Below are 26,702 nucleotides of genomic sequence, written 5' to 3'. Positions count from 1 at the left end.
TGCGCCCAAAAGACCTAAAGGCATTGAGCTAGATCAGTTGCAATAGTAGGTCTTGCAATGAGAAATTGTGATAACTCTTTTCCATTAAAATTAGACATGTAAAGGGGAAAGTCAGCAGAAGTGTCCAACTACATAATTCCCATCTCTCCCTCTTGTTCTTTCTTTCTCTCTTTCTCAGTCTTGCTCAGCTGTCTCCTTCAGGTCTAATTTTCCTCCCCTACTCTGCTTCTCTAAAAAAAATAGTCTTTCCTTTGCCCAGTCTTCTTCAAACTTAACCATACTTTACCTCCCATCTCCCTTTCTTCCCGCTCTCTGCCTGTCCTGCCCGTTTCATTCTTCTGTCTCTCCTAGAATCCACTCTTATCGCCCTAAACGTCTTCTACAATCTCCTTATTTTATGTACATGCCAACCTACAGTAAATAAGTACTTTCTCTCAAACTCTGCGCTCACTCCCCTTGTGTGCCTGTTTATTTGAAAATGTCCCATTTTCCTTTTGTCGCTACGACACCACCTCCGATGATCCGTCCTACTTGTCTACTCAAGCCCTTCTGTCTTTACCTTTCCATACCTATTCTCACATCTTGATGTTTGTGATGATCTGCCACCCTGATTACAATTTGAAGTTTTCAATACAGAAATTACACTCATTCTTTTCAATCGGGTTTTTGGAATTTTTACTTTATCATGGCATTGGCAAAGTTGGCGTCAACTTGATGTGTGCATTTTATGCCCATATGTTAATAAATATAATAATATTGACTGGAGGAGTCCCCCCCCCATACCACCATCCCCACTCATGCCATTACAGATTTTTACCCTACTCCTTCCTCTTATCATCTCCTTGTGGATTTTCTGGGAGGGGAGTCACTTCACCGCCACACTCCCTCCTGTGCATTGTTAATCGCTTTCTCATCTCATCTTTTGATCCTCTTTTATGAGACATGATAAAATTACTTTCATTCCCTCCCTTTTCCTTGAAATCTTCGTACGCATGCTCTTCTTAACTTCCTTTCTCCTTACCTTATCACTGTTTTCACCTTCCCAGGTGACATCTCCATTGTAGCTTTGCTGCTTACAGAAAATAGGTACTGCAGCTCCCTGTTTGTCTTTTAAAACATTATCTAGTTTCATGCATTTTAGTCAACAAATTGGGCTTTTCGACAGTTATAGTTGTCAACAGTCTGTATTCTTGTTGATATGGCCTCATCATACAATTTCTTCAGGTTGTGAGTTTTTCAAAAAAACTATATTAACATCCACTCGATCACCTTCTGCCTCCTCTTCCCCTTCTTTTTTTTGTTTCTCTTAACCGCACATCTTTGAGTTTCCCAAACACACCACTCGCACTCCATTAGTCTTTCCTCCCCATTATAACTTTCCCCTTCTATTTCCTCTCACTGCCATCCTTCTTTCTTTTCATTTTATTTTAAGTTTAAGTTTATTAAGTGATAAAAGATAATAGAGGAAATAACAGCATGTATAATAAAAGGTACAATACATTTCAATTGAATTATATATAATTATAAAAGGTAAGATAAAACCAAAATACAATCATTATTAAGGAACACACTGTATAAAGGAAACAGAGGGAGGGGAAAGGGGAGGAAGGAGGGAGAAAAAGGGGGAAGGAAAGTGCATCAAAATGTATATCTCTAAAGTCAAAGAGAAATAACATGCATAAAGTCACTGCAAGCATAATAAATACTTAAAAGATAAAGAATCATACTATAATACAAAATACAGCTTAAGGAGTAGAATAATAAGCTTTGTAGAGAAGTAAAAAAGACAACCTATTCCATTATGGAGGTTTTCGAACTTCATCCAAAGTATTGACCTGTATTGCATGAGAATAAGCAACCGAAGTTAGGTAGACAGACAAAGGAAGCCACAAAAGATCTCTTTTGATAGATAAAGATATGTGAGTAATATAATTAGTAACTAGTCTGTGATGAAAACAGACGGAGTTCCACCAAGCTCTAAAGGTGACTTTGTCAGCCTGTTTCCAATTGGACATTATTAAATAGAGGGCCACTGCCAGTAATAAATCAATTAATTTAAAATTTGATGGTGATTGGGGCCATAAAGGTGATAAAGAGCCTAAGAAAATAGTAGAAAGGGAAAAAGGAACATCGGTTTTTAAGATTTTATTAATTTGAGACCAAACTGATTGCCAAAAACAAGAAATAGAAGGACATTCAAATAGCACATGTTTTAAATCAGCATGGGTGTTTGGATAAGACCAGCATGTAGGTGCAAAGTCATGAGGTGAATGAGGCCAGTGTAGCAGGAGTGAATAAGAGGCGTTAGTAAACAAAATAAAGGGTTTGAGAAGTATTAGCAGCTCTGCAAGTTTTATGAATTTTGAACCATAGTTTGTCCCAAATGAGGGTCGACCAGCACTCTGTTAGATCCTTTTCCCAAGCCAATTCAGCCTTCGTCTTGACCCTGTCTGAGGAATGAAATGCATTTTTATATAAAGAGGGAGCTGAAGGAGAAGAGGTTAATTAGGGAAAAAGGGTAGAGCATCTCGGGGGTGAATCGGGAGAGAATGGTAAAGAATCAAGATATTGTATAAGAGAAAGGAGCAAATGATTATACTGTGTCTTAAAGGATGATGGAAGTACAAATTTAGTTTGAAGGTCAGAAAAGGGTAAGGGAACACCATCAACTAATAGTTGCGAAATCCAAAACAACCCTTTGAGTCTCCAAGATTTCCAGTAAATGGTGCGGTTTTTTATTTGTAGTAACTTATTATGCCAAATGGTTTGTTGATCTTATGAGGAAGGTGAGGAATAAGAGGGTGGTAAATGAGGGGTAAGAAGCTTACGTGTATGTGAAATAACTGGAGAATGGAAAGAGGCAATAGTATTGGTAAAAGCAAGAGATTCTTTAAAGTCAAAAGGGTATATACATTTTTTAAAATAGAAATCTAAATAGGACGATGAATATATTGATCAAGGGAAAACCAATGGGAAGATTGTTTTAAAGAAAAAGTGTAATAAGATTTGAAATCAGGAAATTTAAGACCACCAGAGGATGTGTCTGCTTTTAAGGTAGACAAGGCTATACAAGGGGATTTTCCCTTCCAGAGAAATTTTGTTAATAGAGAATCTTCTTCAAATAAAACCCCGGAATATGTACAGGGATCATTAAAATAATATACAAAATCAAAGGAGAAAGCATCATCTTGATACAATTTAATATTCCCCACCAAGAGAGAAAAAGCGGGTGCCAATGTTCAATAGAGTCAGATAATGTTTTGATAATGCAATCAATCAATCAATCAAAGCATTTGTACAGCGCACTACATACCCGTGAGGGTCTCAAGGCGCTAGGGGAGTGGGTAAAGCTGCTACTGTATGAAGAGCCAGGTCTTGAAGTTTTCTGAAGGTCAGAAGGTCTTCAGTCTGCTGTAGGCGGATGGGGAGGATGTTCCATGTCTTGGCGGCGAGGTGGGAGAATGATCTGCCGCCAGCGGTCAATCTTCGGATGCAGGGAACGGTGGCGAGGGCGCGGTCTGGTGGGTGGGGGTGTAGAGGTGAGTCAGCTGTTGAGGTATGCTGGTCTGGGTTTTGTGGAGTGCCTTGTGTGCGTAGGTGAGGAGTTTGAAGGTTATCCTCTTGTTGACAGGGAGCCAGTGCAGGTCTCTTAGGTGGGTTGTGATGTGGCTGCGGCGTGGGATGTCGAGGATCAGGTGTGTGGAGGCATTTTGGAGCCGTCTCAGAAGTTTGGCTGAGGCTACTGCATAGAGGGCGTTCCCGTAGTCCAGTCTAGTGCTGACGAGGGCCTGGGTGACCTTCCCTCTTGTTTCAGTGGGGATCCACTTGAAGATCCTGCGGAGTATGCGGAGGGTGTTGAAGCAGGAGGAGGAGGCGACGTTGACCTGCTTCGTCATGGAGATGGTAGAGTCGAGGATGACCCCTAGGTTGCGTGCGTGGTCGGTGGGTGTTGGGGGTGTTCCTAGTACAGTTGGCCACCAGGAGTCGTCCCAGGCCGAGGGGGTGGTTCCGAGGATGAGGCCCTCCGTCTTGTCCGAGTTCAGCTTCAGTCGGCTGTTCCTCATCCAGTCGGCGACGGTCTTCATTACTTTGTGGAAGTTGCTTTTGGCATTGTGTGGGTCCTTATTGAGGGAGAGGATCAGCATGGTGTCGTCGGCGTAGGAGATGATGTTGAGGTCGTGCGACGTGGCCGTTCGGTGCCTTGTAGATGTTGAACAGTGTTGTGCTGAGGGATGAGCCTGGGGGACGCCGCAGATGATCTCGCTGGCTTCGGAGTAGAAGGAGGGGAGGCGAACGCTCTGTGTTCTGCCTGAAAGAAAGGAGGATGTCCTGTCTAGGGCCTTCTCTTGGATTCCGGCATCGTAGAGGTGTGTTCGTAGTGTGCGGTGGCAGACCGTGTCGAAGGAGACTGGCAGGTCCTGGAGGATGAGGGTGACAGTTTCTCGGTTATCTAGCATGGTCCTGATGTCGTCGGTGGCGGCGATGAGGGCAGTTTCGGTGCTATGGTTGCTGCAGAACTCAGACTGGGACGGGTCCAGGATGCTGTTCTCCTCGAAGAAGCAGGTCAGTTGTTTGTTGACGGCCTTTTCGATGAGCTTCACTGGGAATGGGAGCAGGGAGATGGGCCGGAAGTTCTTGAGGTCCTTGGGGTCCGCCTTTGGTTTCTTGAGTAAGGCGTTGATCTCTGCGTGCTTCCAACTCTCCGGGAAGGTCGCTGTCTTGAAGTAGATGTTGATGGTTTTCTGGAGTTGGGGTGCGATGGTGTTGCTGGCTTTGTTGAAGATGTGGTGTAGGCAAGGGTCTGTCGGGGATCCGGAGTGGACGGTGTTCATGATCTTGATGGTGTTGTCGTCGTTAATGTTGGTCCAGTAGAGTAGGCGGTTGGTCTGGGTGGTGGTCGTGGGAGAGGGGGTCTCGGTGGTTGCCCAGGTGGTCACGGTGCCGAAGCTGTAATGGATGTCTGCGATCTTGCAATGGAATAAGGTGGCCAGCGAGTCGCACTGGTCTTGTGAAGGTGGGATGTCGTTGGTGTTGGGGTTGGAGAGTTCCTTCACGATGCTGAAGAGCTCTTTGCTGTTGTGTGCGTTGTTGTCTAGGCGGTTTTTGAAGGAGGTTCATTTGGCGGATATGATGAGGTGGTGGTGTCTGCGGGTGGTGTTCTTGTGGGCTGTGTAGCTTTCCGGTGTTCGTTCGCATGTGGCCGGCAGAGTGGGTGGGTGTTGTGACGAGTTGTTTGAGTCCGAGGTTGGCGAGGTTGTCGATCAGGGTGGAGGAGTTGGTGGTGTTGTTGTTCTCGAGGTAGCAGTTCAGGTACCCGAGGAGGATGTAGTCCGTGGAAGCCTCATCCCTGGTGGCCAGTGATAGGCCGTAGGTTTGCTCATCCTCCATTGTATTGCCTGTATTTTCTTTCATTGCTCCCGTTGTAGTGACTGCATTTTCATTGTTGTGTCTGTGACTGTTGTTTTCTGTCTCCCCCGCTGCCTGTACGTAGTCTGTGCCCGTTCTCCCCGTCTGTTCCCCTCGCTGCCCCCTTGTCTCTCTGCCTGGTTTTTCCTTCTGCTCCCCTTGCAACCCCTGTGTCTCTCTGCCCGTTTTTGACTTCTGTTGCTTAGCTGCCCCTGCATTTCTTGTGACCTTTCTGCCTCTGTGCCACTCGTTTCCCCCCATTTTTTGTGACCTTTCTTCCCTTTCATGGGACCTTTCTGCCTCCAAGCTGCTCCTCCCTCCCACCTCCCCATATAGGCCGGCCGCTGCGCGGTGAGGAGAGCGACCCTTGGCCCTTCCAGGTAGGTTGCTCGCCCTCCGCACAGCACAGCCTGTGTGTCCCTGCCCCAGCTGCCGACGCTGAGGAAGTTCGAGGCCCTCCTCCACCCGCAGGCTACCACCTGCGCCTCATCCCTGGTGGCCAGTGGTATGCCGTAGGTTTGCTCATCCTCCATTATATTACCTGTATTTTCTTTCATTGCTCCCGTTGTAGTGACTGCATTTTCATTGTTGTGTCTGTGACTGCTGTTGTCTGTCTCCCTGGCTGCCTGTACGTGGTCTGTGCCCGTTCTCTCCCTCTGTTCCCCTCGCTGCCCCCGTGTCTCTCTGCCCGTTTTTGACTTCTGTTGCTTAGCTGCCCCTGCATTTCCTGTGACCTCTGTGTCACTCATTTCCCACTGTTTTTTGTCACCTTTCTTCCCTTTCTTGGGGCCTTTCTGCCTTCTGTGCCACTTGTTTCCCCCCGTTTTTGGGACCTTTTTGCCCTTCTTGTGACCTTTTTACCTACTATGCCACTCGTTTCCCCCTCAATTGTTGTGCCCTTTTGCCTTCTGTTACCTTCGTCACCCCTCACAGCCCCACACCGCCCACGCCGCTGCGTCCCCTGCTGCTCCGCCCCGCTGACTGCCCATTTGCTGCCCCCGCCTCCCGCCTGCTCCTCACTCCCACCTCCCCATACATGCCGGCCGCTGCGCAGTCACGCGGCAGGCCCGTCTGCTCCCGTCCGCGCCTGGACCGCGCCCAGCGTTAGAACCCCTGGCCCCCGCACCCGCCACGACGACCGCCGCCACTACGACGCCAGCACTCTGCATGCTCTCAACCCGGGACGGACCCACAACTGCTTCAAGGCCACCCCGAAATGCACACACGGTCCTTTCACCTGCCGGAACTGCAGTTACACCAGCCCATGAGCCGACAATCCACCCGCCAAGAAAGACCTCAACCACCTCCGATGCATATTACTGAACACCCGCTCCGCACGCAAACACGCCTTCGAGCTCTGGTACCTGCTCAACACAACCTCCCCGGACATCGCCTTCCTGACAGAGACCTGGTTGTACAACTCCTCCGCACCCGACATCGCCATAGCCATCCCAGACGGCTACAAGATCACCTGCATAGACCTGACCATTATAGTCGGAATCCCCATCGTCCACAAGAACTGCATCAGGGTCTCGACTAGCACAGACGACGCGCTCAGCACAGCCGAACACTTGCATTTCCAGATCCACACTGACCCCAACTCCACGCTCAGAGGCACCCTCGTCTACCGACCCCCCGGTCCCCGCCCCCATTTCAGCGACTCCATTGCCGACTTCATCAGCACGCACGCCCTGACCTCCACCGACTACATCCTCCTCGGAGCCCTGAACTTTCACCTTGAGAACAACAACGACAGCAACTCCATCACCCTGATCGCCAACCTCGGACTGAGGCAACTCGTCACAACGCCCACCCACTCCTCCGGGCACACGCTCGACCCCATCTTCTCATCAAGCCCGCATGTCTCAGTCAGCCACACCTCCGAACTCCTCTGGACCGACCACCACTGCATCCACTTCACCTTTCAGAAACACACAACCGCACCCAACAGATCCCCCGCCACTGCTGGGGCAAAATCACCGAAGACCAACTACATGCAAACCTCGCTCTCAGCCCACCCACCAAACCCTCCAACAATGACGTCGCTGCCCACAACCTCAGACGCTGGATCAAGGACTGCGCCAACACCCTCGCCCTGCTGAAGAAACCCCCCACAGAGAGACCAGTAAGAGGGCCAGCTGGTTCACCCCAAAACTCCTAGATTCCAAGCAAGCCTGCCGGAAACTAGAGAAGAAATGGCACAGTGAACAAACTCCGGACAGCCACGCAGCACACAAGGACGCCGTCCGCAACCACCACCACCACCTCATCAGGGCTGCCAAGAAGACCTCCTTCAAAGACCGCCTCGACACCAACGCATACAACAGCAAGGAGCTCTTCAACATCGTGAAGGAACTCTCCAACCCCATCACCAACACCGACATCCCGCCGTCGCAAGCCCTGTGCGACTCCCTCGCCACCTTCTTCCACCGCAAGATAGCAGACATCCACGACAGCTTCAACACCCAGACAGCCCCAACAGACAGCAACACAACAGACCCTCCGCACACCATCGACCACGTCCCCTTGCTAGCCTGGACCAGCGTGAGCGTCGATGACACCATCAAGACCATGAGCACAATCCCCTCCGGCTCTCCGTCAGACCCATTCCCGCTCCACTTCTTCAACAATGCAAGCAGCTCCATCGCACCCCACCTACACAACGTCATCAATCTCTCTCTTGAGACCGCAACCTTACAAGAGAGCTGGAAACATGCCGAGATCAACACCCTACTCAAAAAACTGAAGGCAGACCCAAGAGACCTCAAAAACTTCCAACCCATCTCTCTGCTCCCCTTCCCGGCCAAGGTCATTGAGAAAATCGTTAACAGACTGCTAACCTGATACTTCGAAGAGAACAGAATCCTGGACCCTTCCCAGTCAGGGTTCCGCAGCAACCACAGCACCAAGACCGCCCTCATTGCCGCCACCGACGACATCCGGACCCTGCTAGACAACGGGGAGAATGCAGCACTCATCCTCCTAGACCTCTCCGCCGCCTTACACACCGTCTGCCACCACCCACAACGCGAACGCCTCCACATCGCAGGGCACCGAGACAAGGGTCTGCAATGGACTATCTCCTTCCTCCGGCAGAACCCAGAGCGTCCGCCTCCCCCGTTCTGTTCCAAAGTCTCCGAGATCATCTGCGGCGTACCCCAAGGATTCTCCCTCAGCCCAATACTGTTCAACATTTACATGGCCCCGCTCGCACATGTCGCCCGACAGCATGACCTCAACATAATCTCCTATGCCGACGACACTCAACTGATCCTCTCCCTCACCAAGTACCCCATCACCGCCAAAGCCAACCTCCATGAAGGAATGAAGGCCGTGGCCGACTGGATGAAGATCAGCCGTCTGAAGCTGAACTCGGACAAGACTGAGGTCCTCATCCTCGGCTCCAACCCGTTGATGACTCCTGGTGGCCAACGGCACTGGAGGCAGCCCCACCGACCACGCACGCAACCTGGGAATCATCCTCGACTCAACGTTCTCAATGACCAAGCAAGTCAACGCCGTCTCCACCTCCTGCTTCAACACCCTCTGCATGCTGTGCAAGATGTACAGATGGATCCTGACAGATACAAGAAAGACAGTCACCCAGGCCCTCGTCAACAGCAGACTCGACTACGGAAATGCCCCCCCCCAGCGCCTTGAGACCCTCGTGGGTATGTAGTGCGCTTAACAAATGACTGACTGACTGAAGCGAGGGTGTGAGTGCTGGCGAGGTCGGTGATGGAGTCGCTGAACCGTGCTTGGGGTCAGGGGGGGGCTGTAGACGAGGGTTCCTCTGAGGGTGATGTTGGCATCGGTGTGAATCTGGAAGTGCAGGTGTTCGGCTATACTGAGGGTGTCGACGGTGTTGGTTGATACTTTGAGAGTGTTCCTGTGGACGATGGCGATTCCTCCTCCTACTCCGTTGGTGCGGTCCCTGCGGGTGATCTTATAGCCTTCCGGGATGGCTAATGCGATATCGGGTGCTGAGGAGGGGTTCATCCAGGTCTCGGTTAGGAAGCCGACGTCTGGGTTGTTGGAGTCCAGTAGGTCCCAGAGTTCCACGGCATGTTTGCATGCAGAGCGGGTGTTGAGGAGGATGCATCTGAGGTGGTTTGGTTCTTTGGTAGGTGGGTTGGCGGGCCGGATGCTTGTGAAGCTGCAGTTCCGGCAGACGAATGGTCCATGGGTGCGCTTTGGGGCGGCCAGGCAGCAGGTGCGTGATCGTCCGGAGTTTAGTGTGTGGAGGGAGCTGAAGTCGTAGCAGAGGCGGGTGTCGTGGAGTTCGCGGGTCCAGGGGTCCTGGCACTGGGAGCGGTCCTGGCACTGGGCGCGGTCCTGGTGCGGACGGGCACAGACGAGGTTACCTTAGGCGCGCCAGCGGCACGGCCGAGCAGTGGCCGCCATATAAGGGAAGGTGGGAGGGAGGAGCAGCTGGGAGGCGGGAGGTGAATGGACCACGGGGGGGGGGCGGGCTGCAGGGGACGCAGCGGTGGGGATCGTGAATGGGAAAAACGGCAAGGGAAACAGAAGGCAAAAGGGGGGCACAAAAAACCAGGGGGACAGATCAGGCAACAACACAACGCGATATCAGCACGATCACAATACAATTAAGAAGGGAAACAAGCAGACAACAACACAACGCGGTATCAGCACAATCTCAATTTAAGAAAGGTAACGAGCAGACAACAACACAGTATAATGTCAAGACAATCACAATGCAGTTAGGAAGGGAAACGAGCCGGACCTACAGCGGGCTACGAACCGGCAGCAGCAGAGCTGTGATCACAGGCGCAGTCAAGTGGAGCTGCACGGCGTGGGGAGCAACCTGTTTGGAAGCAATCAAAATGTAGTTGAAAAGTTTCTGAGATGTTAGAAGAAAACCATAAGCCAAGATACTTTATTTAAGACTGCTGCCAAGAAAAGCCAGTAAGCATGAAATCATGTTGAAGGCGCGACATATTAAGAGGCAGGACTTCCCATTTATTTGAATTAGGCCGATATCCAGAAAGTTGAGAAAAACTATCCACTTAATTGAGAAAGGAGGAAATAGATGTGACGGGATTGGAACAATACAAAAGAATATCATCTGCATAAACAGACATTTTGACATGTGTATTATCAAATTGGAATCCAGTAATCAGAGTGTCTTGTGTAATTTTTGTTAAAAAGTGTTCTAATGCTATTATAAATAAGAGGGGTGATAACAGACACCCTTGTCGTACTCCTCTAAAAAGAGGAACGTTGTCCGAGGTTTTGCCATTAACGAAAATTGATGCTCTATTGCCCGAGTACTTTAAGGAAATAAGGGAGAAAAATTTGGGAGGAACTCCTATCCATTTTAAGGCCTGAAAAATGAAATCCCATCCAATCCTGTCAAACGCTTTTTCTTTGTCTAAATCTATAGCAGCAATGGGATAGTCAAGAGAGGAGGCTTTACTGAGATGTTAAAGAAAACTCTGGAATTATCAGATGCCAGGCGACCTTTTACGAAACCTGACTACTCTGGACCAATAGGATTGGGTAAGATAGGGTCAATATGGAAAGCAAGAATCTTTGCGAATATCTTATAATCTAGGTTAACTAAAGAAATTGGGCAGTAATTTTTACAGAGAGAAGGATCTTTATTATCCTTAGATATTAAACATATCATGGCTTTTTGAAAGGATCCAGAAGAAGAACCAGCTGCAATAAAGGACTTAAAAAGAAGTAATAGATTTGGAAGAAGCAAGTTGGCAAAATGTGAATAAGATTCAATAGTAAATTCGCCAGGACTAGGAGCCTTCAATCTTTTTAACACCGAGACTGCATGTGTGATTTCTGAAAGGGTGATATCTTTTTCTAAAGAAGCAAAATCAGTAAGATGTGAGGGAGGGGAGTTAATCGAATGAAAATAAGCAGAGAGGTCTTGTGAGGTTATATGCGGTCCTGGACTATATAAAGTTTTGTAAAAGGAAACAAACTCATTCAAAATATCGCTGTCTTTAAATAATGAAGTACCTGTAGCGTTCCGCATGGATTCTACTTTAGTCCGTTCTGTTCGTATTTTAAAATAATTAGCCAATAATTTCCCCATTTTATTTTGGCCTCCATAATAGCGAGAAATACTCTTTAAAAGATTGGACGATGCAGCTTCTGTGGACAATTTATTGAAGGTAAATTTTGCATCAATAAGGGCTTTAAAGATGACTCTATGATGATAGGTAAGCTCAAGTTGTTTGATTACAGTAAGCAATTGGGCAGTTTAAGCTTCAAAATATTTCTTTTTTTGAGAAACAAAATTCATTATAAAGCCTCTAGCTGCAGCCTTGAAAGATTCCTAGACCATTACGGGAGGGGAATTTGGAGTAGAATTAAAAGATAAGAATTCAGAAACAAAAGTGCTGAATTGGTCTGAAAATTTAGGATCAGATAGTAAAGCATTATTAAAGAGCCATCTACCAGCATGTAGAGTTAAAGGTATCTAATCAAAATCAACATAAACTGGGGCATGATCTGATATTATTATTTGCTGGGATAGGGATTTACTGAAAAATAGGTAATCAATTCGGGATTGTGATTGGTGTGGAGGGGAGTAGAAACTGTATTCTCAAAGATCTGGGTTGCAAAGCCTCCAGATATCTACTTAAGATCTTCGGTGTATGGCGGAAGTGAATTGAGAGTGCATCTTAGTGTTGTCAAATTTAACTGAGGAATGTCTGTCCAATATAGGCTCAATGACCTGATTACAATCTCCACCAAAAATAATATAATCTTCATCAAATAAAGGAAGTTTATCAGAAATATGGGTCCAAAATACATTATCAACATTAATCGGTGGACATACATTAAAAAGAACTATGGGTGTCTGCTTAATGAGTAGTTTAATAATTACCCAACGACCATCAGAGTCTGATTCTTGATGAATAACTGAGATCTGATACTTCTTGTGGCAGAGAATAGAATTTCAATTTTTCTTGCTGAGAGCCGGGGAAGAAAAAACATTGCCTACTCAACATCTTTTCAATATTGACGCCTCAATTTCAGACAAATGAGTTTCTTAAATCAATGCTATGTCTGTTTTAGGCTCAGCTAAATGGGTTAATATCCGTTGTCTTTTTATAGGGTTATTTACTCTAATTTCTAATTTAAAATGCTTGTAAAGCGCAGCATACACCTTGCGGTTTCTTGGCGCTGAAGGTTCAGTGACTGAGGGGAAGGAAGACCGGGGAGAAAATTTAAGCGGGGAAAGCCTGACTGAATAGGAAGGTTTTCAGGTCTCCACGGAAAGAAAGGTACTGAGTTGCGAAGCGGAGGTTATCAGGGAGAGAGTTCCAGAAGGAAGGGGCCAGAGTAGAGAAATTGGATCCACCCCATTTTTTGCGCGAGAAACGGGGGATCAGGAGAAGGGACTTGGAGGAGGACCGGAGATTTCTTGCGGGGACGTAGGGTTTGATAAGTGAAGTGATGAAAGCGGGGGCAGTGCCCTGACGGGCCTGGAAAACCATGCACCCGATTTTGAAGAGGGAACGCTGTTTCACGGGGAGCCAGTGGAGTTTCTTTAGGAGGGGGGTGGAGTGGTGATAGCGTGGGAGGCCAAATATCAGTCTGGCCGCCTGGTTCTGGATGGCTTGGAGTCTACGCAAACTATAGGCAGGGATGCCATGGAAAAGAGCGTTGGCGTAGTCCAAACGCGAGATTACCAGGGCGGCCATGATGGTCTTGAGGGCCTGAGGGGTGAAGAAGCGGGAGACAGAGCGGATGGTTCGAAGAGTGAGGAAACAGGAGGAGACCACAGAGCTGATGTGTGAGTGAAGAGTGAGCTGATTGTTCATTTTAACACCCAGTGTTTTGACAGTGGTGGAGGGGGAGGGTGCAGGGCCAAGAGAAGAGGGCCAGAAAAGAGAGTTCCAGGGACTGGACGAACCACCAGTGAGAACCAGCTCAGTTTTGTCAGGGTTCAGTTTAAGGTGGTTGTGATTCATCCAGTCCCTGATGAATGTCATAGTAGACTGGAAATTGGAGACCGAGAGAGAGGAGGGGGACAGATCAAAGATGAGCTGGAGGTCATCCGCGTAGTTGAAGACGGTGACCTCCAGCTGCTGGAGAGCAAAGATGAGAGGAAAGATGTAGAGGTTGAAGAGAAGGGGGGAGAGAGAGGAACCCTGGGGAACACCGCAAGTGACAGGGAGGGGAGTGGAGGTGAAGTCGCCTAGACGGACCGCCTGGGTGCGGTCCCTCAGAAAGGAGGAGAGCCAGACAAGGGCTGATCCCCCAATGCCAGCCGCCTTGACACGGGTGAGTAAGATGGTATGGTCCACCGTGTCAAAGGCGGCGGAAAGATCGAGGAGGACCAGTGCCTGGTGGTTGTTGTCATCCATACCCTTTCTGAGGTTGTCTAGGACGGCGACTACGACCGATTCTGTTGAGTGCCTGGGGCGGAATCCTGCCTGACGAGAAGCCAGCCCCCCATTCGCCTCAATGTGGGTGCTCAGAGCCGCGGTAACATGGCGTTCCATCACCTTGCCCAGAAAGGGCAGCAGGGAGATGGGGCGAAAGTTGGACGAGATAGAAGGGTCCGAGCCGGGTTTCTTCAACAGGGGTACTATGGTGGCTGCTTTTAGTACCGGGGGCACCACACCCTGTGCCAAAACGCTGTTGAGGAAGGCAATCGGGGGATCAGGGCAGCTAGAATAGATTTGCTGTAGGATGCGAGCGGGGCAGACATCCGCCGGGGACCCAGATTTAACTTTGGGGAGAATCGACAGAAAGGATTCCTGAGTGAGGGGGGGGATAACAGTGAAATGATTTTGTACTGGGGAGGGGGAAGGATCGACGAAGGTAGGCGAGGGTAAAGGGATATTGGCCTTGATATTGGTGATCTTATCCACGAAGTAGTTGTTTAATTGGTCGCAGAGAAGCTGGGAGGGAGGGATTTGGGGCGAGGCTCGATCTGAGAACGCCAGGTCGTTTACGATGTCAAAGATAGCCCTGGGTTTGTTGGCGGCCGACAGTATTCTCGTGGAGAAGTAGTCGGTCTTTGCAGCTAGAATTGCTGATTTGTAATCAGCCAACAGTGTCAGAAAGTGGGTTTTTAATAACGGGCAGTAGTTCTTCCTCCACTGCCTCTCCGCCCTCCGGACGCTCAGCTTAAGTTCTTTTAGATGGTCGTTAAACCATCGGTTAGAGTCCTTAAGCCGGCGGATGGAAATGCGTCGTAAGGGGGCCTCAGAGTCACAGGCTCCAGCCAGCCAGGTGTTAATGGCCTTGGCCTGTGAGGCCGATGATAAACCAGAGAGGGGGGGGATGGAATTGTGAAGCAGGGAGGTCAGGGAGGGAAGATCCAACCTGTTCCAGTTCCGCGCCCAGGTGTTTTTGGCAAGCGGGGTTTTGGGGGATGGGTTATGGGGGATGGAGAAAGAGATGAGGGCATGATCGGACCAAGGGCAAGGGGAGACCGCCACCGAGGCCAGTGGGAGGTTAAGAGCCCAGACCTGATCAAGTGTGTGCCCGTGAGAATGAGTGGGGACAGAAATGTGTGGGACAAAGTTGAGGGAAGACAGAGATTCGGTAAATTCTTTTGAGGCAAGGCACTCGTGTGGATCTGAGGGCCAGTAATTAAAATCCCCCAGCACCAGAACCGAGGCAAAGTTAACCGCCAGATTTGCCAGCAGGTCTTGGAAGGCAGGTAGAAATGAAGGCGAGGGCTGAGGGGGGCGGTACATGAGGAGACAAGTGATGGGAGGGGCGGTCTGGAGGGAACGGGCCACCAGGAAGTCGACAGGGGCCATAGGGGAAGAGGGAAGTAACTGGAAGTGCAGGTCTGACCTAGTAATTAGTGCGACCCCACCGCCCGCCCTGCCGGCCGGTCGATCGGCTCGTAGGGCCACGTAAGACGGTGGAAGGGTGGCCAGGAGAGCGGGAAGGGAGGTATCGCAATACCAGGTCTCGGTCAAGAGCAGTAGGTCAGGTTTCTCGGTATCGAGTAAGACGAACAGCTCGAGATGATGCTTGACCGCCGACCTGGTATTGAGTAGAATGACGGACAGAGCTGGGGTGGAGGGGGGTGGGTCAGGGCAGGGGAGGCAGGGTGGCAGGGGAGATTGCGGCGGGGAGTGCGGCGGTGCAGGGAGGGTGGGGGCAAGGCCCAATGAAACGACGAGTCTACGGACAGAGTCCGGGAGTGGCCAGGTGCCTTGGAGGGCGATAAGGTCTTTGGAGGAGTATGATATAATTTGAGCATAGCGTCGTGCCCCTTGCCCCGTTCGGCCGCGGACGGGCGCAGACGGGCAGGACTTTGGCACGACTTCGGCGCGAAGTCGGCGCTCCCGCTGCGCTCGTCCGCTGCGCTTCCGCCATTGTGTCATTAAGTACACAAGAGGAAAGAACCACTAGACCGCTCACCTGCCAATGAGCCAGCAGGGCGGAAGTGGGGATGCAGGGCGGAAGTAGGAAAGCGCTCGTATGGCCGCCGCCGCTGCAAACGGCACAAGCCGTGGCGGATCGGTGCCAGGAGCCAGCAACAGCACAATTCAATTTACATGAGAGGTAAGATTTACAGGACGTTGCGCCAGGGAGGCGATCAGAAAATAAACGTTGCGCCGAGATCGGCGATAAATGGCAGAAAGGAGCCGGTGTGCCTTTTAAACTCAGGACACTACACTCAAAGCGGTAGCGCTGAAAAGCGCTAAACCACTAGAGTACAAATACAGGTTAAAAAGTAGTTAAAAGAGTTCAGTCACACACGAGGTAAAGCCAGCCTCTCTCACCAGCAGTTCACCCCGGACTGACAAAGAGCTCGCTTTAAATATAAAGCAGCAATATATTCCACTAGACCGCTCACCTGCCAATGAGCCAGCAGGGCGGAAGTGGGGATGCAGGGCGGAAGTAGGAAAGCGCTCGTATGGCCGCCGCCGCTGCAAACGGCACAAGCCGTGGCGGATCGGTGCCAGGAGCCAGCAACAGCACAATTCAATTTACATGAGAGGTAAGATTTACAGGACGTTGCGCCAGGGAGGCGATCAGAAAATAAACGTTGCGCCGAGATCGGCGATAAATGGCAGAAAGGAGCCGGTGTGCCTTTTAAACTCAGGACACTACACTCAAAGCGGTAGCGCTGAAAAGCGCTAAACCACTAGAGTACAAATACAGGTTAAAAAGTAGTTAAAAGAGTTCAGTCACACACGAGGTAAAGCCAGCCTCTCTCACCAGCAGTTCACCTCTCCTTTAACCTTCCATGTAGTAACTAAATATAACCAATAAAATGTACATTAACAATCACTATGCAAACAGTGACATTTTCAAATATACTACTAAGAGAAAGAAAAAGAGTAAAGGATTAAAGATATAAGTGCAGAATCAGGGTTGAAAAAGGGGCAATGAGAATGATAGGAGAGATTTCATAGAGTATGAACAAGAAAGACGATAAGAAGAGGGAGGGTAAGGAAAGGGGGAAAACAAAGGAAAGAGCAAAAGAAAAACAATTGCGATATAACAAAAAGACAAACCACATGAAGACAATGAGAGTGGGGAGGGTGGAGCTACACAGGGAAGGCAGCACACCAAATGAGAGGCTCCGGGAGTAGAAACAGGACGGGGAATATCCTTTAGGGCTAACGAAGAAGACATGAAGCGAAGGACCACAAAAACCACATCTAATGAAAAAAGAAAATGTTAACAAAGGACATTATGACAGAACAGAATAAATCAGGAATGGGGATGAAACAGTTATTAATAAACAGTTTTAAGTAGACAAAACATTTTCATGGCCGAGGAATGTATATGGATTAATCTTTGCAGGTATTCAAGAAATGTTGAAGAAGTGCAGGGTCTTCATAGTTTGTTGTTTTGTTTTTATAAGTCACCTTAAACGAACAAGGGTGGAATAAGCTGTATTGAGCATTCAGAGTACGCAGAGGAGGTCTCATATCCAGGAAAATTTTCCGACGATCTGCAGTAGCCTTTGCTTAATCTTGAGCAAAGAAAAGATTAGAGCCATTCTAAGAAATTTTCCCTTTTTGTTTGGCAGCATGCAGTACTTTGCAAGTCTGTATATTCTAAAAAGTACAATATGACTCCTATATCTTTCGTAGAAGAAGTTGCAGAAGAGGAAAAACGAGGACTCTGCTCCAACCTATGGGCCCGTTGAATGTTCAATGGAGGTGTGTCAGAAAAACCAAGAAGTGTTGGTAAGAAGGTTTGAAAAAAGGACAATGGGTCAGAACCTTCGAGACCTTCAGCAAGACCATAAATGCATAGGTTGTTACACCTGTTGCGATTTTCCAAATTGTCAATTTGCTGTTTAAGCTGTTGTATCTCAGTGTGCATACAAGGGACTTGATCCGTGATAGTTTGAACAGAATCCATTTGTTTTTCAAGGACCTCTACTTTTTGCTCCGTGTATGACCAGTTATCCTCAAGGCTCTGAAGTTGGGTGTTTGTTTCTTCCATGTACGGCTTGAGTAAACGGATTTCTTCCAGTAGAAGTTCCATGGAGATTGAGGAAGAAGAATTAGTAAGAGAGGGAGGATTAGTCTTTATGCGTTTGCCTGATGAAGGGATGGATGAGGAGGGTATTTTAGATCCTGGTTTATAACTTGAACGAGGTGTGTTAGGTATCAATCCTCTTGGTCCAGCAGAATCATTAATTGTCTCCTCTGTATTCTCTTGCAGGACGCTTAAGGGATTATGATCCTCCAATGATGCTCAATTAGCCTGTTGAATACCACTGCGGTTGGTATGGGGCATTTCCATCAAGAGTATGTGGAAACAAACTATATTTATTGAAAGCACAAGGACACAAAAGGATGTCCAGAGCCACAGAAAATTAGCGAGGAATAAAGCTTCAGAAAGTAGAACAATAAATCAGTCCATGAGCATAATCTACTCATACAGTCGGGCATTAGTAAGAAAATCTCTGCAAAAATAGTCACAAGTGCTCAATTAAGAAAGCATTGGAGCGATATTTTATGAGGAGAATGTTCCTGGAAGGCAAGCAGGAAACAAAAAGAGTGGAGGAAAAAACAAAATGGCGGCCGCGGCTTCTCATCGAGTCACAATGCGGGAATGAAATACCAAAAAACATTGCTTCCACTCACCCCTAATGCCCGTAAACTTTGCTAATGTTGGAGGGGAGGTTCCGACCCATAAGGCTGCAATTCCTGGGTTGCAGTGATGCAAAATGAAGCCTGGAGGGATTCCGGCGCTCTACGCCTCCTCTGAGCTCTGCTGGACCACTGCCATTTTCCTTGGCTCGAAAGCCACGCCCCCCTTTCTTTTCATTTTCTGTTTTCTTTATCTTTCTCTGTTTCTTTCCCATCTTTCGTCTTTTTTTCCAAACATGTTTTGTGTCCTGGTATGCTGTATTCCCCAATCTCTTCTCTCCCATCTTATTAGTCTGTTTCCCCAACTTTTTTCTGTTCCCCTTTTTTTCTTTCCATTTGTTGTTTTCCTTAACTTACCTTCTCACTTTGCTATATTTTTCTCCATCATACTCTTTATATGTACTCCAATATTGCCCTCTTTCATGTCTCCTCTTTTATTGTCTTGTCTCTGTCTACCTACCCTCTCCTGCCTTTTATTTCCCAATCTCTTAGTTTTCACCCTTTTTTCTAGTTTCTCAAATCTCTCTTCTATAACCCATCAATTGTTATTTCCTCAACCTTTTCATCTTTCGCGTTCTTTTTGTGCTTAATACATTTTTGTCCTCCTTACCTTTGGTCATTCCTTCGCTTGCCCCACTCAACCTCTCCCCATCCCCTTTCCTTGGTCTATTTTATTCGGTGTTTCCGCTTTCTCATTTTTTGCCCATTTCCCTCAACCTCCCCTCTCGCCTGTGCCAGCTCCTCTCAACTTCTCTTCCTTTATGTTTTTTCATTAGTAGAAGAGTTTGGAAGTGTGGAACCAGCAGACACTAGTCATATGGATAACATACTTAGATATTCATTACTTCTTTGACAAGTTCAAAATACCCTATTTTTAAAGGACGAAAGACGAGAAGGATGATATCTGTGATTGTTTCCAGTTTTTCTTTCATAATCTGTAGACTGTTTTGGTGTTGAGTGAACTCTTTCAAGCTCTGTAAGTTTACTAGAGTTGATAGAGACCTGCCTTTACAATATGTGATGCCCCAAGGTGAACAGGGCATTGTGCTTGGATTCTTTCAATCTTACTTCTTTTTTATGGGTATCTGAGCTGTGTATGTGTTTGTTCACCCTACAGTTTTGCTGGACTTGCAAAATGTCCCTTTTATATTTGTGTCTAGATGTGGAAAGAGAGATCTGACCCAGTACTGCACATTGAGTTAAGGCGATGGGCAGATGTGATGGTTATATGCCCTCTGGATGCAAATACACTCGCGAAAATAGCCAACGGCATATGTGACAACTTACTGGTGAGTGGCGTCTTTTCCTAGGACTTCTGGAAGTTTATGTACCAAAAATAAGTTTATTGCTTCTGCTGATTTACATCTCATTAAAATAAACTATGTACCCCTTCTCATCCTTATTTGCAAATAATAAAAAGAAATCCTAAAATGATTTATCCTAATTCCATGAAAGACTCTAACTTAAAGTCCATTTGTGCAGGCCAAGCATACAGTGTATTCATTTCTGATGAATACTTACTGCAGATTATTTACCTTTTGAATTTCACTTGGATCCGGAACCTTTTGGTAACAACTGCTCCTGTGCATTAGCAGTTGGCGCCATCAGATTCCACCGCAACCTCACTCTGCATCTGGAAGTGATAACATGGAACCGAATACATGCCTGTGAGATAATGTCGGTTGTCATGTAAATAAAATAAAGAGACTGTAGAAGGCAAATGTGGCGATAAGATGGATTCTAGGGGAGACAGAAGAATGAGAGATTTGGCAGGACACCACATGATGTCTGCCTAGGTCTCTAGAGACGTCTTGAAGTTATGAGACAAATGCTAAGCAGTAGGTGAAACTATATGTAGCTAAACACAAAAGGTGAAGGAAGTTGTGCGCCAAACAGCGGATCTGCTCCTGCTCTCAAGTCCTGAGCTCACTGCCATTACAGGCCCCAATCCTTCTCTAGACGTGCATCCTCCGGTAAGTCAGACAAGCAAAACTAGTCCAAATGGGACTCGTCCCCTTCTCAGCACTCCTGTTCTAGACAAAAGTAACACTGTCATCACTCCAAAGACCTAACTCTGCTTCCATTGTCAGACTTCAGGCCTCTTGCTCCAGGAGTTCCCTTGACTGTTGTCAACCCCTTAGTAGATAAGGCGTATGAAGAGGGCATGCTGCAATTTTTCAAGGCAATGCCAGCCCTTTCTGTGGTGCCTTGGATTCCTTCTGAGCAGCAGGGGCCCCCAGTCGGACTCCTGGCAGCAGATGTGACTTGGTGTCGACTTACCATGTGGAGGCCTCCACTGAGCTCCCTACAGCACCAGCCCTTGCTTGCACTCCTGTGCCGCCAGATGTCTTGTCGGATCAGACTGCCCTGGTCTCAACTCCAGGAGTCCACACTCCAGATCTGGTGCCGATGCAATTTCTTAGATGGAGCTGACATTGGCCAGCCCCAGACCTATGTCTTGCTGTGAGATTACCATGGTGCAGCTCTGAATTTTGGATTAACCCCAGCCTCTGGGTTGATGCTAGTATTATTGTAGGCCGAAGCCTAGTACAGATTGAATTCTGATGCAGTTCAAAGGCTCCGAAATGTTCTGAAGGTCAATGAAGGGGCGGACAGTTTGCTTCCCGTGATTGCACTGATGTAAGACTATATTTAGAATTGCCAGGGGCCAAAATCCTTCCCAAGAGACAGAGTTTCAGACTGCACTCAGACCTCTCACTGAAGAGCTTCCCTCTTTTGCTATAATAGTCCCCATGTTACATTATTTTCATTTAATATGGCGCAATAACTCATACCCGCAGGTATATTTCGGTGCTTAGCCAACACAGGAAGACCGCAAAAGACTAAAACAACCAGGTCTTCAAGAGTTTTTTAGTTTTTTTGAAAATCTATTTTATTGTCAGATTGCACATACATTGCAGCGCTCTGTACCCTAGAGACAACTGCAGTACCACTCTACAAAAACAGGAAAGCAATCAAGTTTTTCACATTGCTACTAAGGTACATATCCAAGGATAACATCCGGAGCACAAACCCCCGCCCCGCCACCCCCCAACTCGCGCCCTCCCTCACCACCTTCCAACCCCCCCCCCCCCCCCACCCCCCCCCCCCAGTCACACATTGTCCATCTGGTTCAGCTCACGCTTCTTACATATAAAACAAAGCGATATAAGCATAGACTGGACTGGACTTTTGTATGGGGTTGGAACAGCCAATTATTGCTCCCAATCCCCCCGAAACTTCTGTAGTGTGGGAGAGCAGTGTGTAACCAGAGATTGGTAAATCCGGGAGATCTTCTTGGTCTCCAGATCACCCATGAAGATCTTTGCCTCCAATGGACTAAATTCAGGGAGAGCCTCCAGATCCCTGTGGCTGGGGGACATTGCATAGCGGAACTGGAGGTATCGATAAAACCGGGCATACAGAATTCCTCCCTCAGATCCCGAAAGGACTTAAGTGGAGTATCTTCCATGACATCCCCCAGGGTTGAGATTCCTATGGCATCCCAGCCCCTGAAGCCCTGGAGAGCCGCAAGGTCGGGCAGGCGCCCATTGGGCAATAGGGGGGTTTCTCGGGTCAGGGTATTCCACCATCCAATATGCTTTAACGCCTGCCTCCAAATTTGGAACACCACCCGCGTGGCCGGCGGCAGCTCGCCCCGTAATGGCGCAGAGTAAAGGAGTGTGTGGAGCGTGTGTGAACCCATGAGTCGATGCTCCAAGGCATAGGCTGGGTCCTCCCTGCCACCATACCACCACTCATTAAGGACCAGTAGATGCTACGCCTTCTAGTATGAAAGTATATCCGATGTCGCGAGTCCTCTGCAGTAGGTGGAAAGGAAGAAGGTGCGCAACGCCAACCGCAACGCTCCCCTGGCCCACAGGAACTGCCCAAGCACAGAGTTCACCAACCGGAACCATCTGGGTGAAATCGGGCCCACAGGCACTGCCCAAGCACAGAGTTCACAAACCGGAACCACCTGGGTGATATCGGGTACGGGTGATTCTGCAGCTGGTACAGCAGCCGAGGAAGCGCTACCATTTAAAAAATTGCCGATCTGCCATATATTGTCAATGCTCCCATACTGGCACCAGATTCCGCTCCCAGGAGATCGCGGGTACCTCCGAGAGGAACAACCCCAGATATTTAAGGCCCCCCACTGCCACTTGAATCGTCGATGCACACTCGCTCACTCTTGCCCCGTCTCCCAGAATCCACAGCGTAGATTTATGGGGGTTCATATAGAGCCCCGACATTTCCCCAAAGATCTGCATTATCTCAAGCAGCCGCGATTCTGATCTGTTGAGGTCTGTGAGGAAAAAGAGGATATCATCCGCATACAGTGCAAGCCTATCCGACAGCCCCGGTGCCCAATCAAACCCCCGGAACTGTGAGTCGATGCGCACCCACGCTGCCAGCGGCTCCATAGCCAAGGCAAATAGATACAGCGACAGGGGCACCCCTGCCTGGTGCTGCGTCTGATAAAGAAGTTGGAAGTCACCGCACCTGCCACCAGCACAGAGGCCGTCAAATCCGTGTATAGGAGAATTGGGTATGACATGAAGCGTGGGCCAAAATTGAGTCTATGTAACAGTGCAAAGAGGTATACCCAACTCAGGGAATCAAACACCATGTCCATGTCTGCCAAAAGGAGGGTCGCCGGCTCTCCAGTCTGTCGAACCGCCGCCATCGCCACATGCGCCCGCCTTATGTTATGTCTGGTGGCCCTCCAGGGCATAAACCCGGCATGATCTGGATGCACAAGCGCCGAAATATGAGGCAGGAGGCGATTAGCCAATGCCTTGGCCAGAACCTTGGCCTCCACAATCAGGAGGGAAATAGGGCGGTAAGAGGCATGTTGCTTTGGGGGTCGCCCAGGCTTGTGGAACACCACCGCCTCCGCATGCCTCCAGTCAGGGGGGAGCCTGCCCCCCTCCCTAGCCTCCTCCAAGGCCACCCGGTAGTACTGAGCCAGCTGTACATTGTATTGTTTAAAGAATTCGCTAGGGAACCTGTTGGGTCAAGGAGCCTTTCAAGACTTGAGCTCACCCAGGGCCGTGCCCAGCTCCTCATCTGTCAGAGGGAGCTCCAGCCGATCCCGTACCTCGTCCGACACTGCTGTTGGTAGGAAGTCTGCTATAAATGTATCTATTGTAGATTCCGGCAAGCACTCCTGTGGGGCATGGAGACCCGCATAGTAAGATGCAAAACTCTCCGCTATGACCTTAGGGTCCGTTATTCGCTCCCTAGCCTCATCCAGAACACCCGGAAGGACCTGGGAGTAGAAGGTGCCCTGGCAGAGCCTATGTAGCATTTTGCTAGACTTGTCCCCCTATTGGCATATCCTGCTCCGCGACGCCAACCAGACCTGTTGGGCCTCATCCAGCAGAAGAGCTGCACATGACTGTTGTACCAGTAGCAGACGTCGGCCCCTGCCTCCCGGCTCAGGCGCTCAAGCCGCTCTACCTCTGCCTCTGCCCGTACCAATTCCTCTCTGTGCTTCTGACGGGGCTCCACGCACCAGGCTATGTCCACCCCCTCAGAGTAGGTTTCAGTGCCTCCCATAATATCCCGGCACTAGTGACAGACCCATCATTGATAAGGAGATAGTGTGCGATCGTCTCACGCATATGCTTTCTGTACTCATCATTCTGTAGATGCCATACTGAGAGGCGCCAACGAAATGGCCGTCGCCTCCTACCTATGTAAAGCCCAACGGACACCGGGGAGCGAGCAGAAAGGCCACGAGGAAGAATCTCAGCCGACACCACCCTCCCAGACATCACTCAGGGAACAAATATGTAGTCGATTCTGGAGAAGGACTTATATACTGCCGAGAGGTAGGTGTATTCCCGCCCGTCTCTATGTAAATACTGCCATGTATCCGCCCAGTCAAGGCTCGTCACCAGAGATTGCTATTGCGTGGGCTGACCACCTTCCAGACCTCCCCCCCCCCACCCCCCCGCTCCTGTCCCTGACCCCATCCATGACTTCATTTCAATCCCCACCTATCACAGACATCCCATCTGGAATATCGGCCCATAGGGTAAGCAACCTTTCCACAAATTACCATTGTAAGGGAGGGGGGGCATACACGCAACCATGTATCAGAAGATCATCCCCCACTGTGCCATGGATAAACATGTATCGCCCCTGTGTATCCGACCAGTGCTTAACATGTACTATGGGAGCCTGCGGTGAACCAGAACTGCCACTCCTCTCGAGCCCTGTGTAAATCCAGCATGAAAGACCTGTTGGAATCCATACCGCTGTAGACAGAGGGTCTTCGTACCCATTAAGTGGGTTTCCTGCAACAAGAGGACATCAGCCTTAGCCTTCTTTGCATATCGGAGTATCGACCCTTCTTTAATTTTGTCCAGGGCCCCACGCACATTCCAGCTGATTATGCGAAGAGAACCCAGGGACACCTGATCCCGCTCGGCCTCTCAGCCATAAGGGTACAGACAGAGCCATAGCAGGGGCATAGGGCCCCTGCGGTGCGTGCGTGTAGCGTAGAGAACCCCCTGTGGACGTGCAACTCATACCCCAAAACGACCTCCCCCCTAACAAACCCCCCACCCCATACCTCATAAACGCTGAAGTACCTGTCGCGGCAGGGTTGGCTCCCAGTCTCCAACAGGGGGACGAGGGCCGCCCCAGCCAATGGATCCCCAACTTACATTCCGGGCTTGTCCCCCACTGATACCAGACAGGTGGGAATTCAGCCCACAACGTGACACCCCCAGTACATATATAGAACAAAACATTCACCAAATCCGCTGAAAGAACACCACCACTCGACATTGACAGCAGAGGTTTAAGATTTTTATGTCTGTTGCCCATGAGTAGGGCCCTCTTCGGAGGAGGCTCCACAGGACATGGAGCGCTGCCGGGATCGAGATCTTCTATCACCACTTCATTGCTGGCCACGGGGTCCGTGCGGCACCACCTCACTCAACGAGGAATCCGACTCCCTCCCTGGCGGGGTGTGGACCCGTTTCATCCGTCCATTTGAACAACTCCGGAGTATCAAAAAAGTATGTGCAGGAGCGGTACACCACCAGCAGGTGAGCCGGAAACAGGTGTGCGTACGGGAGCTTAAGGTCTCGGAGCCTGGCCTTCGTGGCCATAATTGATTGGCGCTGTAATTGGTCTCTAGTTTGCAGCCGTATGCCCCTGCACCAGCAGCCCAGAAGCCCACCGCTCTCACGCCGCCCAGCCAAGCCGGTGCGCCTGCTCCAGGCCTGTACCAATTGCGACAGGGCCGCGGGCGCCTCCGAACGCGGATGTAATGCCCAGCACAAGTCAGCATTCTAGTGCTGAGCCTGTAACTACACTGAACACCCACCCACCACTGATGTCACAGGTCATGTGACACAGTACCAATAAAAGAGGCCGAGCGCACGTGCTCTGGGCCAGTTGCACCATGCAAGCAGTGTGTCAGTGTCTCGCTCCTTATTAGCATGAGGGCCCAGGGCCCTCGACCCTACAATGGCGACGAGGGCGGACGCTAGCCACGCGTGCCGCAGCTGAAAGAAATCATCATGGAAAAGGGAAGAGGAGAGCTGCCTGTATCGACAGCGCACCCCCTTTGAAGCGTGCCAGCCGCCGAGAGGCCCACGGGGCGTGTGTCGAGCCCCGGGCCTGAAAGGAAAAGAGAAGGTGACCGGGAGCTCACCCCGCACCTCTGCAGCCTGCCGTAGCCCGCCCTGCCGAGGCGGTGCCCCGAGAAAGACGAAGAAGCCATCGCGGTGCCCACCCGCATGAGAACAGGCCCGTCGGCCGAAGGTGAGCCACAAACTGTAAAGCACCCAAAAGCGGAGCCCACCCGCCATAGACTATGAGCGCTGACTCGCCTGATATGTCCAATTAAGGAAGCAAGGCTCGCGGAGCCCACCCGCGACCTGCCGGCAAAGTCGGCTGTCCCCAGCCGCGCCGCGTGTGACGAGAGGCGGCCGCGGCGAGGGTGAAAGACATTTAATTAAAGCAGCGCCAGCGGAGCCCACCCGCGGCCTGCCTGCAGCGTCCCGTGTCCCCCGCCGAGCACATGTGCGATGTGAGGCGGCGGCGGGGTGAATGAATTCCAAAGAGGAGTGCCCACAGCACAGGGAGACCTGCCGGGCGCCGAGAACTGAAAGCGGAGATCACCCGCGCTCAACACGAAGCCCCCACCAAGCACACAGACGGTGAGAGCCAGCGCATGTACCCGGCACAACC

At 49.6% G+C, this 26,702-nt stretch overlaps 1 protein-coding gene across 3 annotated transcripts in view; it reads left to right on the top strand.

The window, feature by feature from the left end:
- PPCDC (phosphopantothenoylcysteine decarboxylase) overlaps positions 1-26,702 on the top strand; it is a 532,546-nt gene that overhangs the window by 214,777 nt on the left and 291,067 nt on the right. For all 3 annotated transcript variants that reach the window (XM_086959324.1, XM_086959322.1, XM_086959323.1), the window contains exon 4: positions 19,646-19,774. In XM_086959324.1, coding sequence (XP_086815450.1) covers positions 19,646-19,774 — 129 coding nt within the window. The remainder of the gene's footprint in view (positions 1-19,645; positions 19,775-26,702) is intronic.

This window comes from Lissotriton vulgaris, chromosome 2_2, assembly GCF_964263255.1.
Source record: "Lissotriton vulgaris chromosome 2_2, aLisVul1.2, whole genome shotgun sequence".
Taxonomy (NCBI): Eukaryota; Metazoa; Chordata; class Amphibia; order Caudata; family Salamandridae; genus Lissotriton; species Lissotriton vulgaris.
The sequence above is the reverse complement of the archived record's forward strand: the minus strand, read 5'-3'. Positions and strand labels throughout refer to the sequence as shown.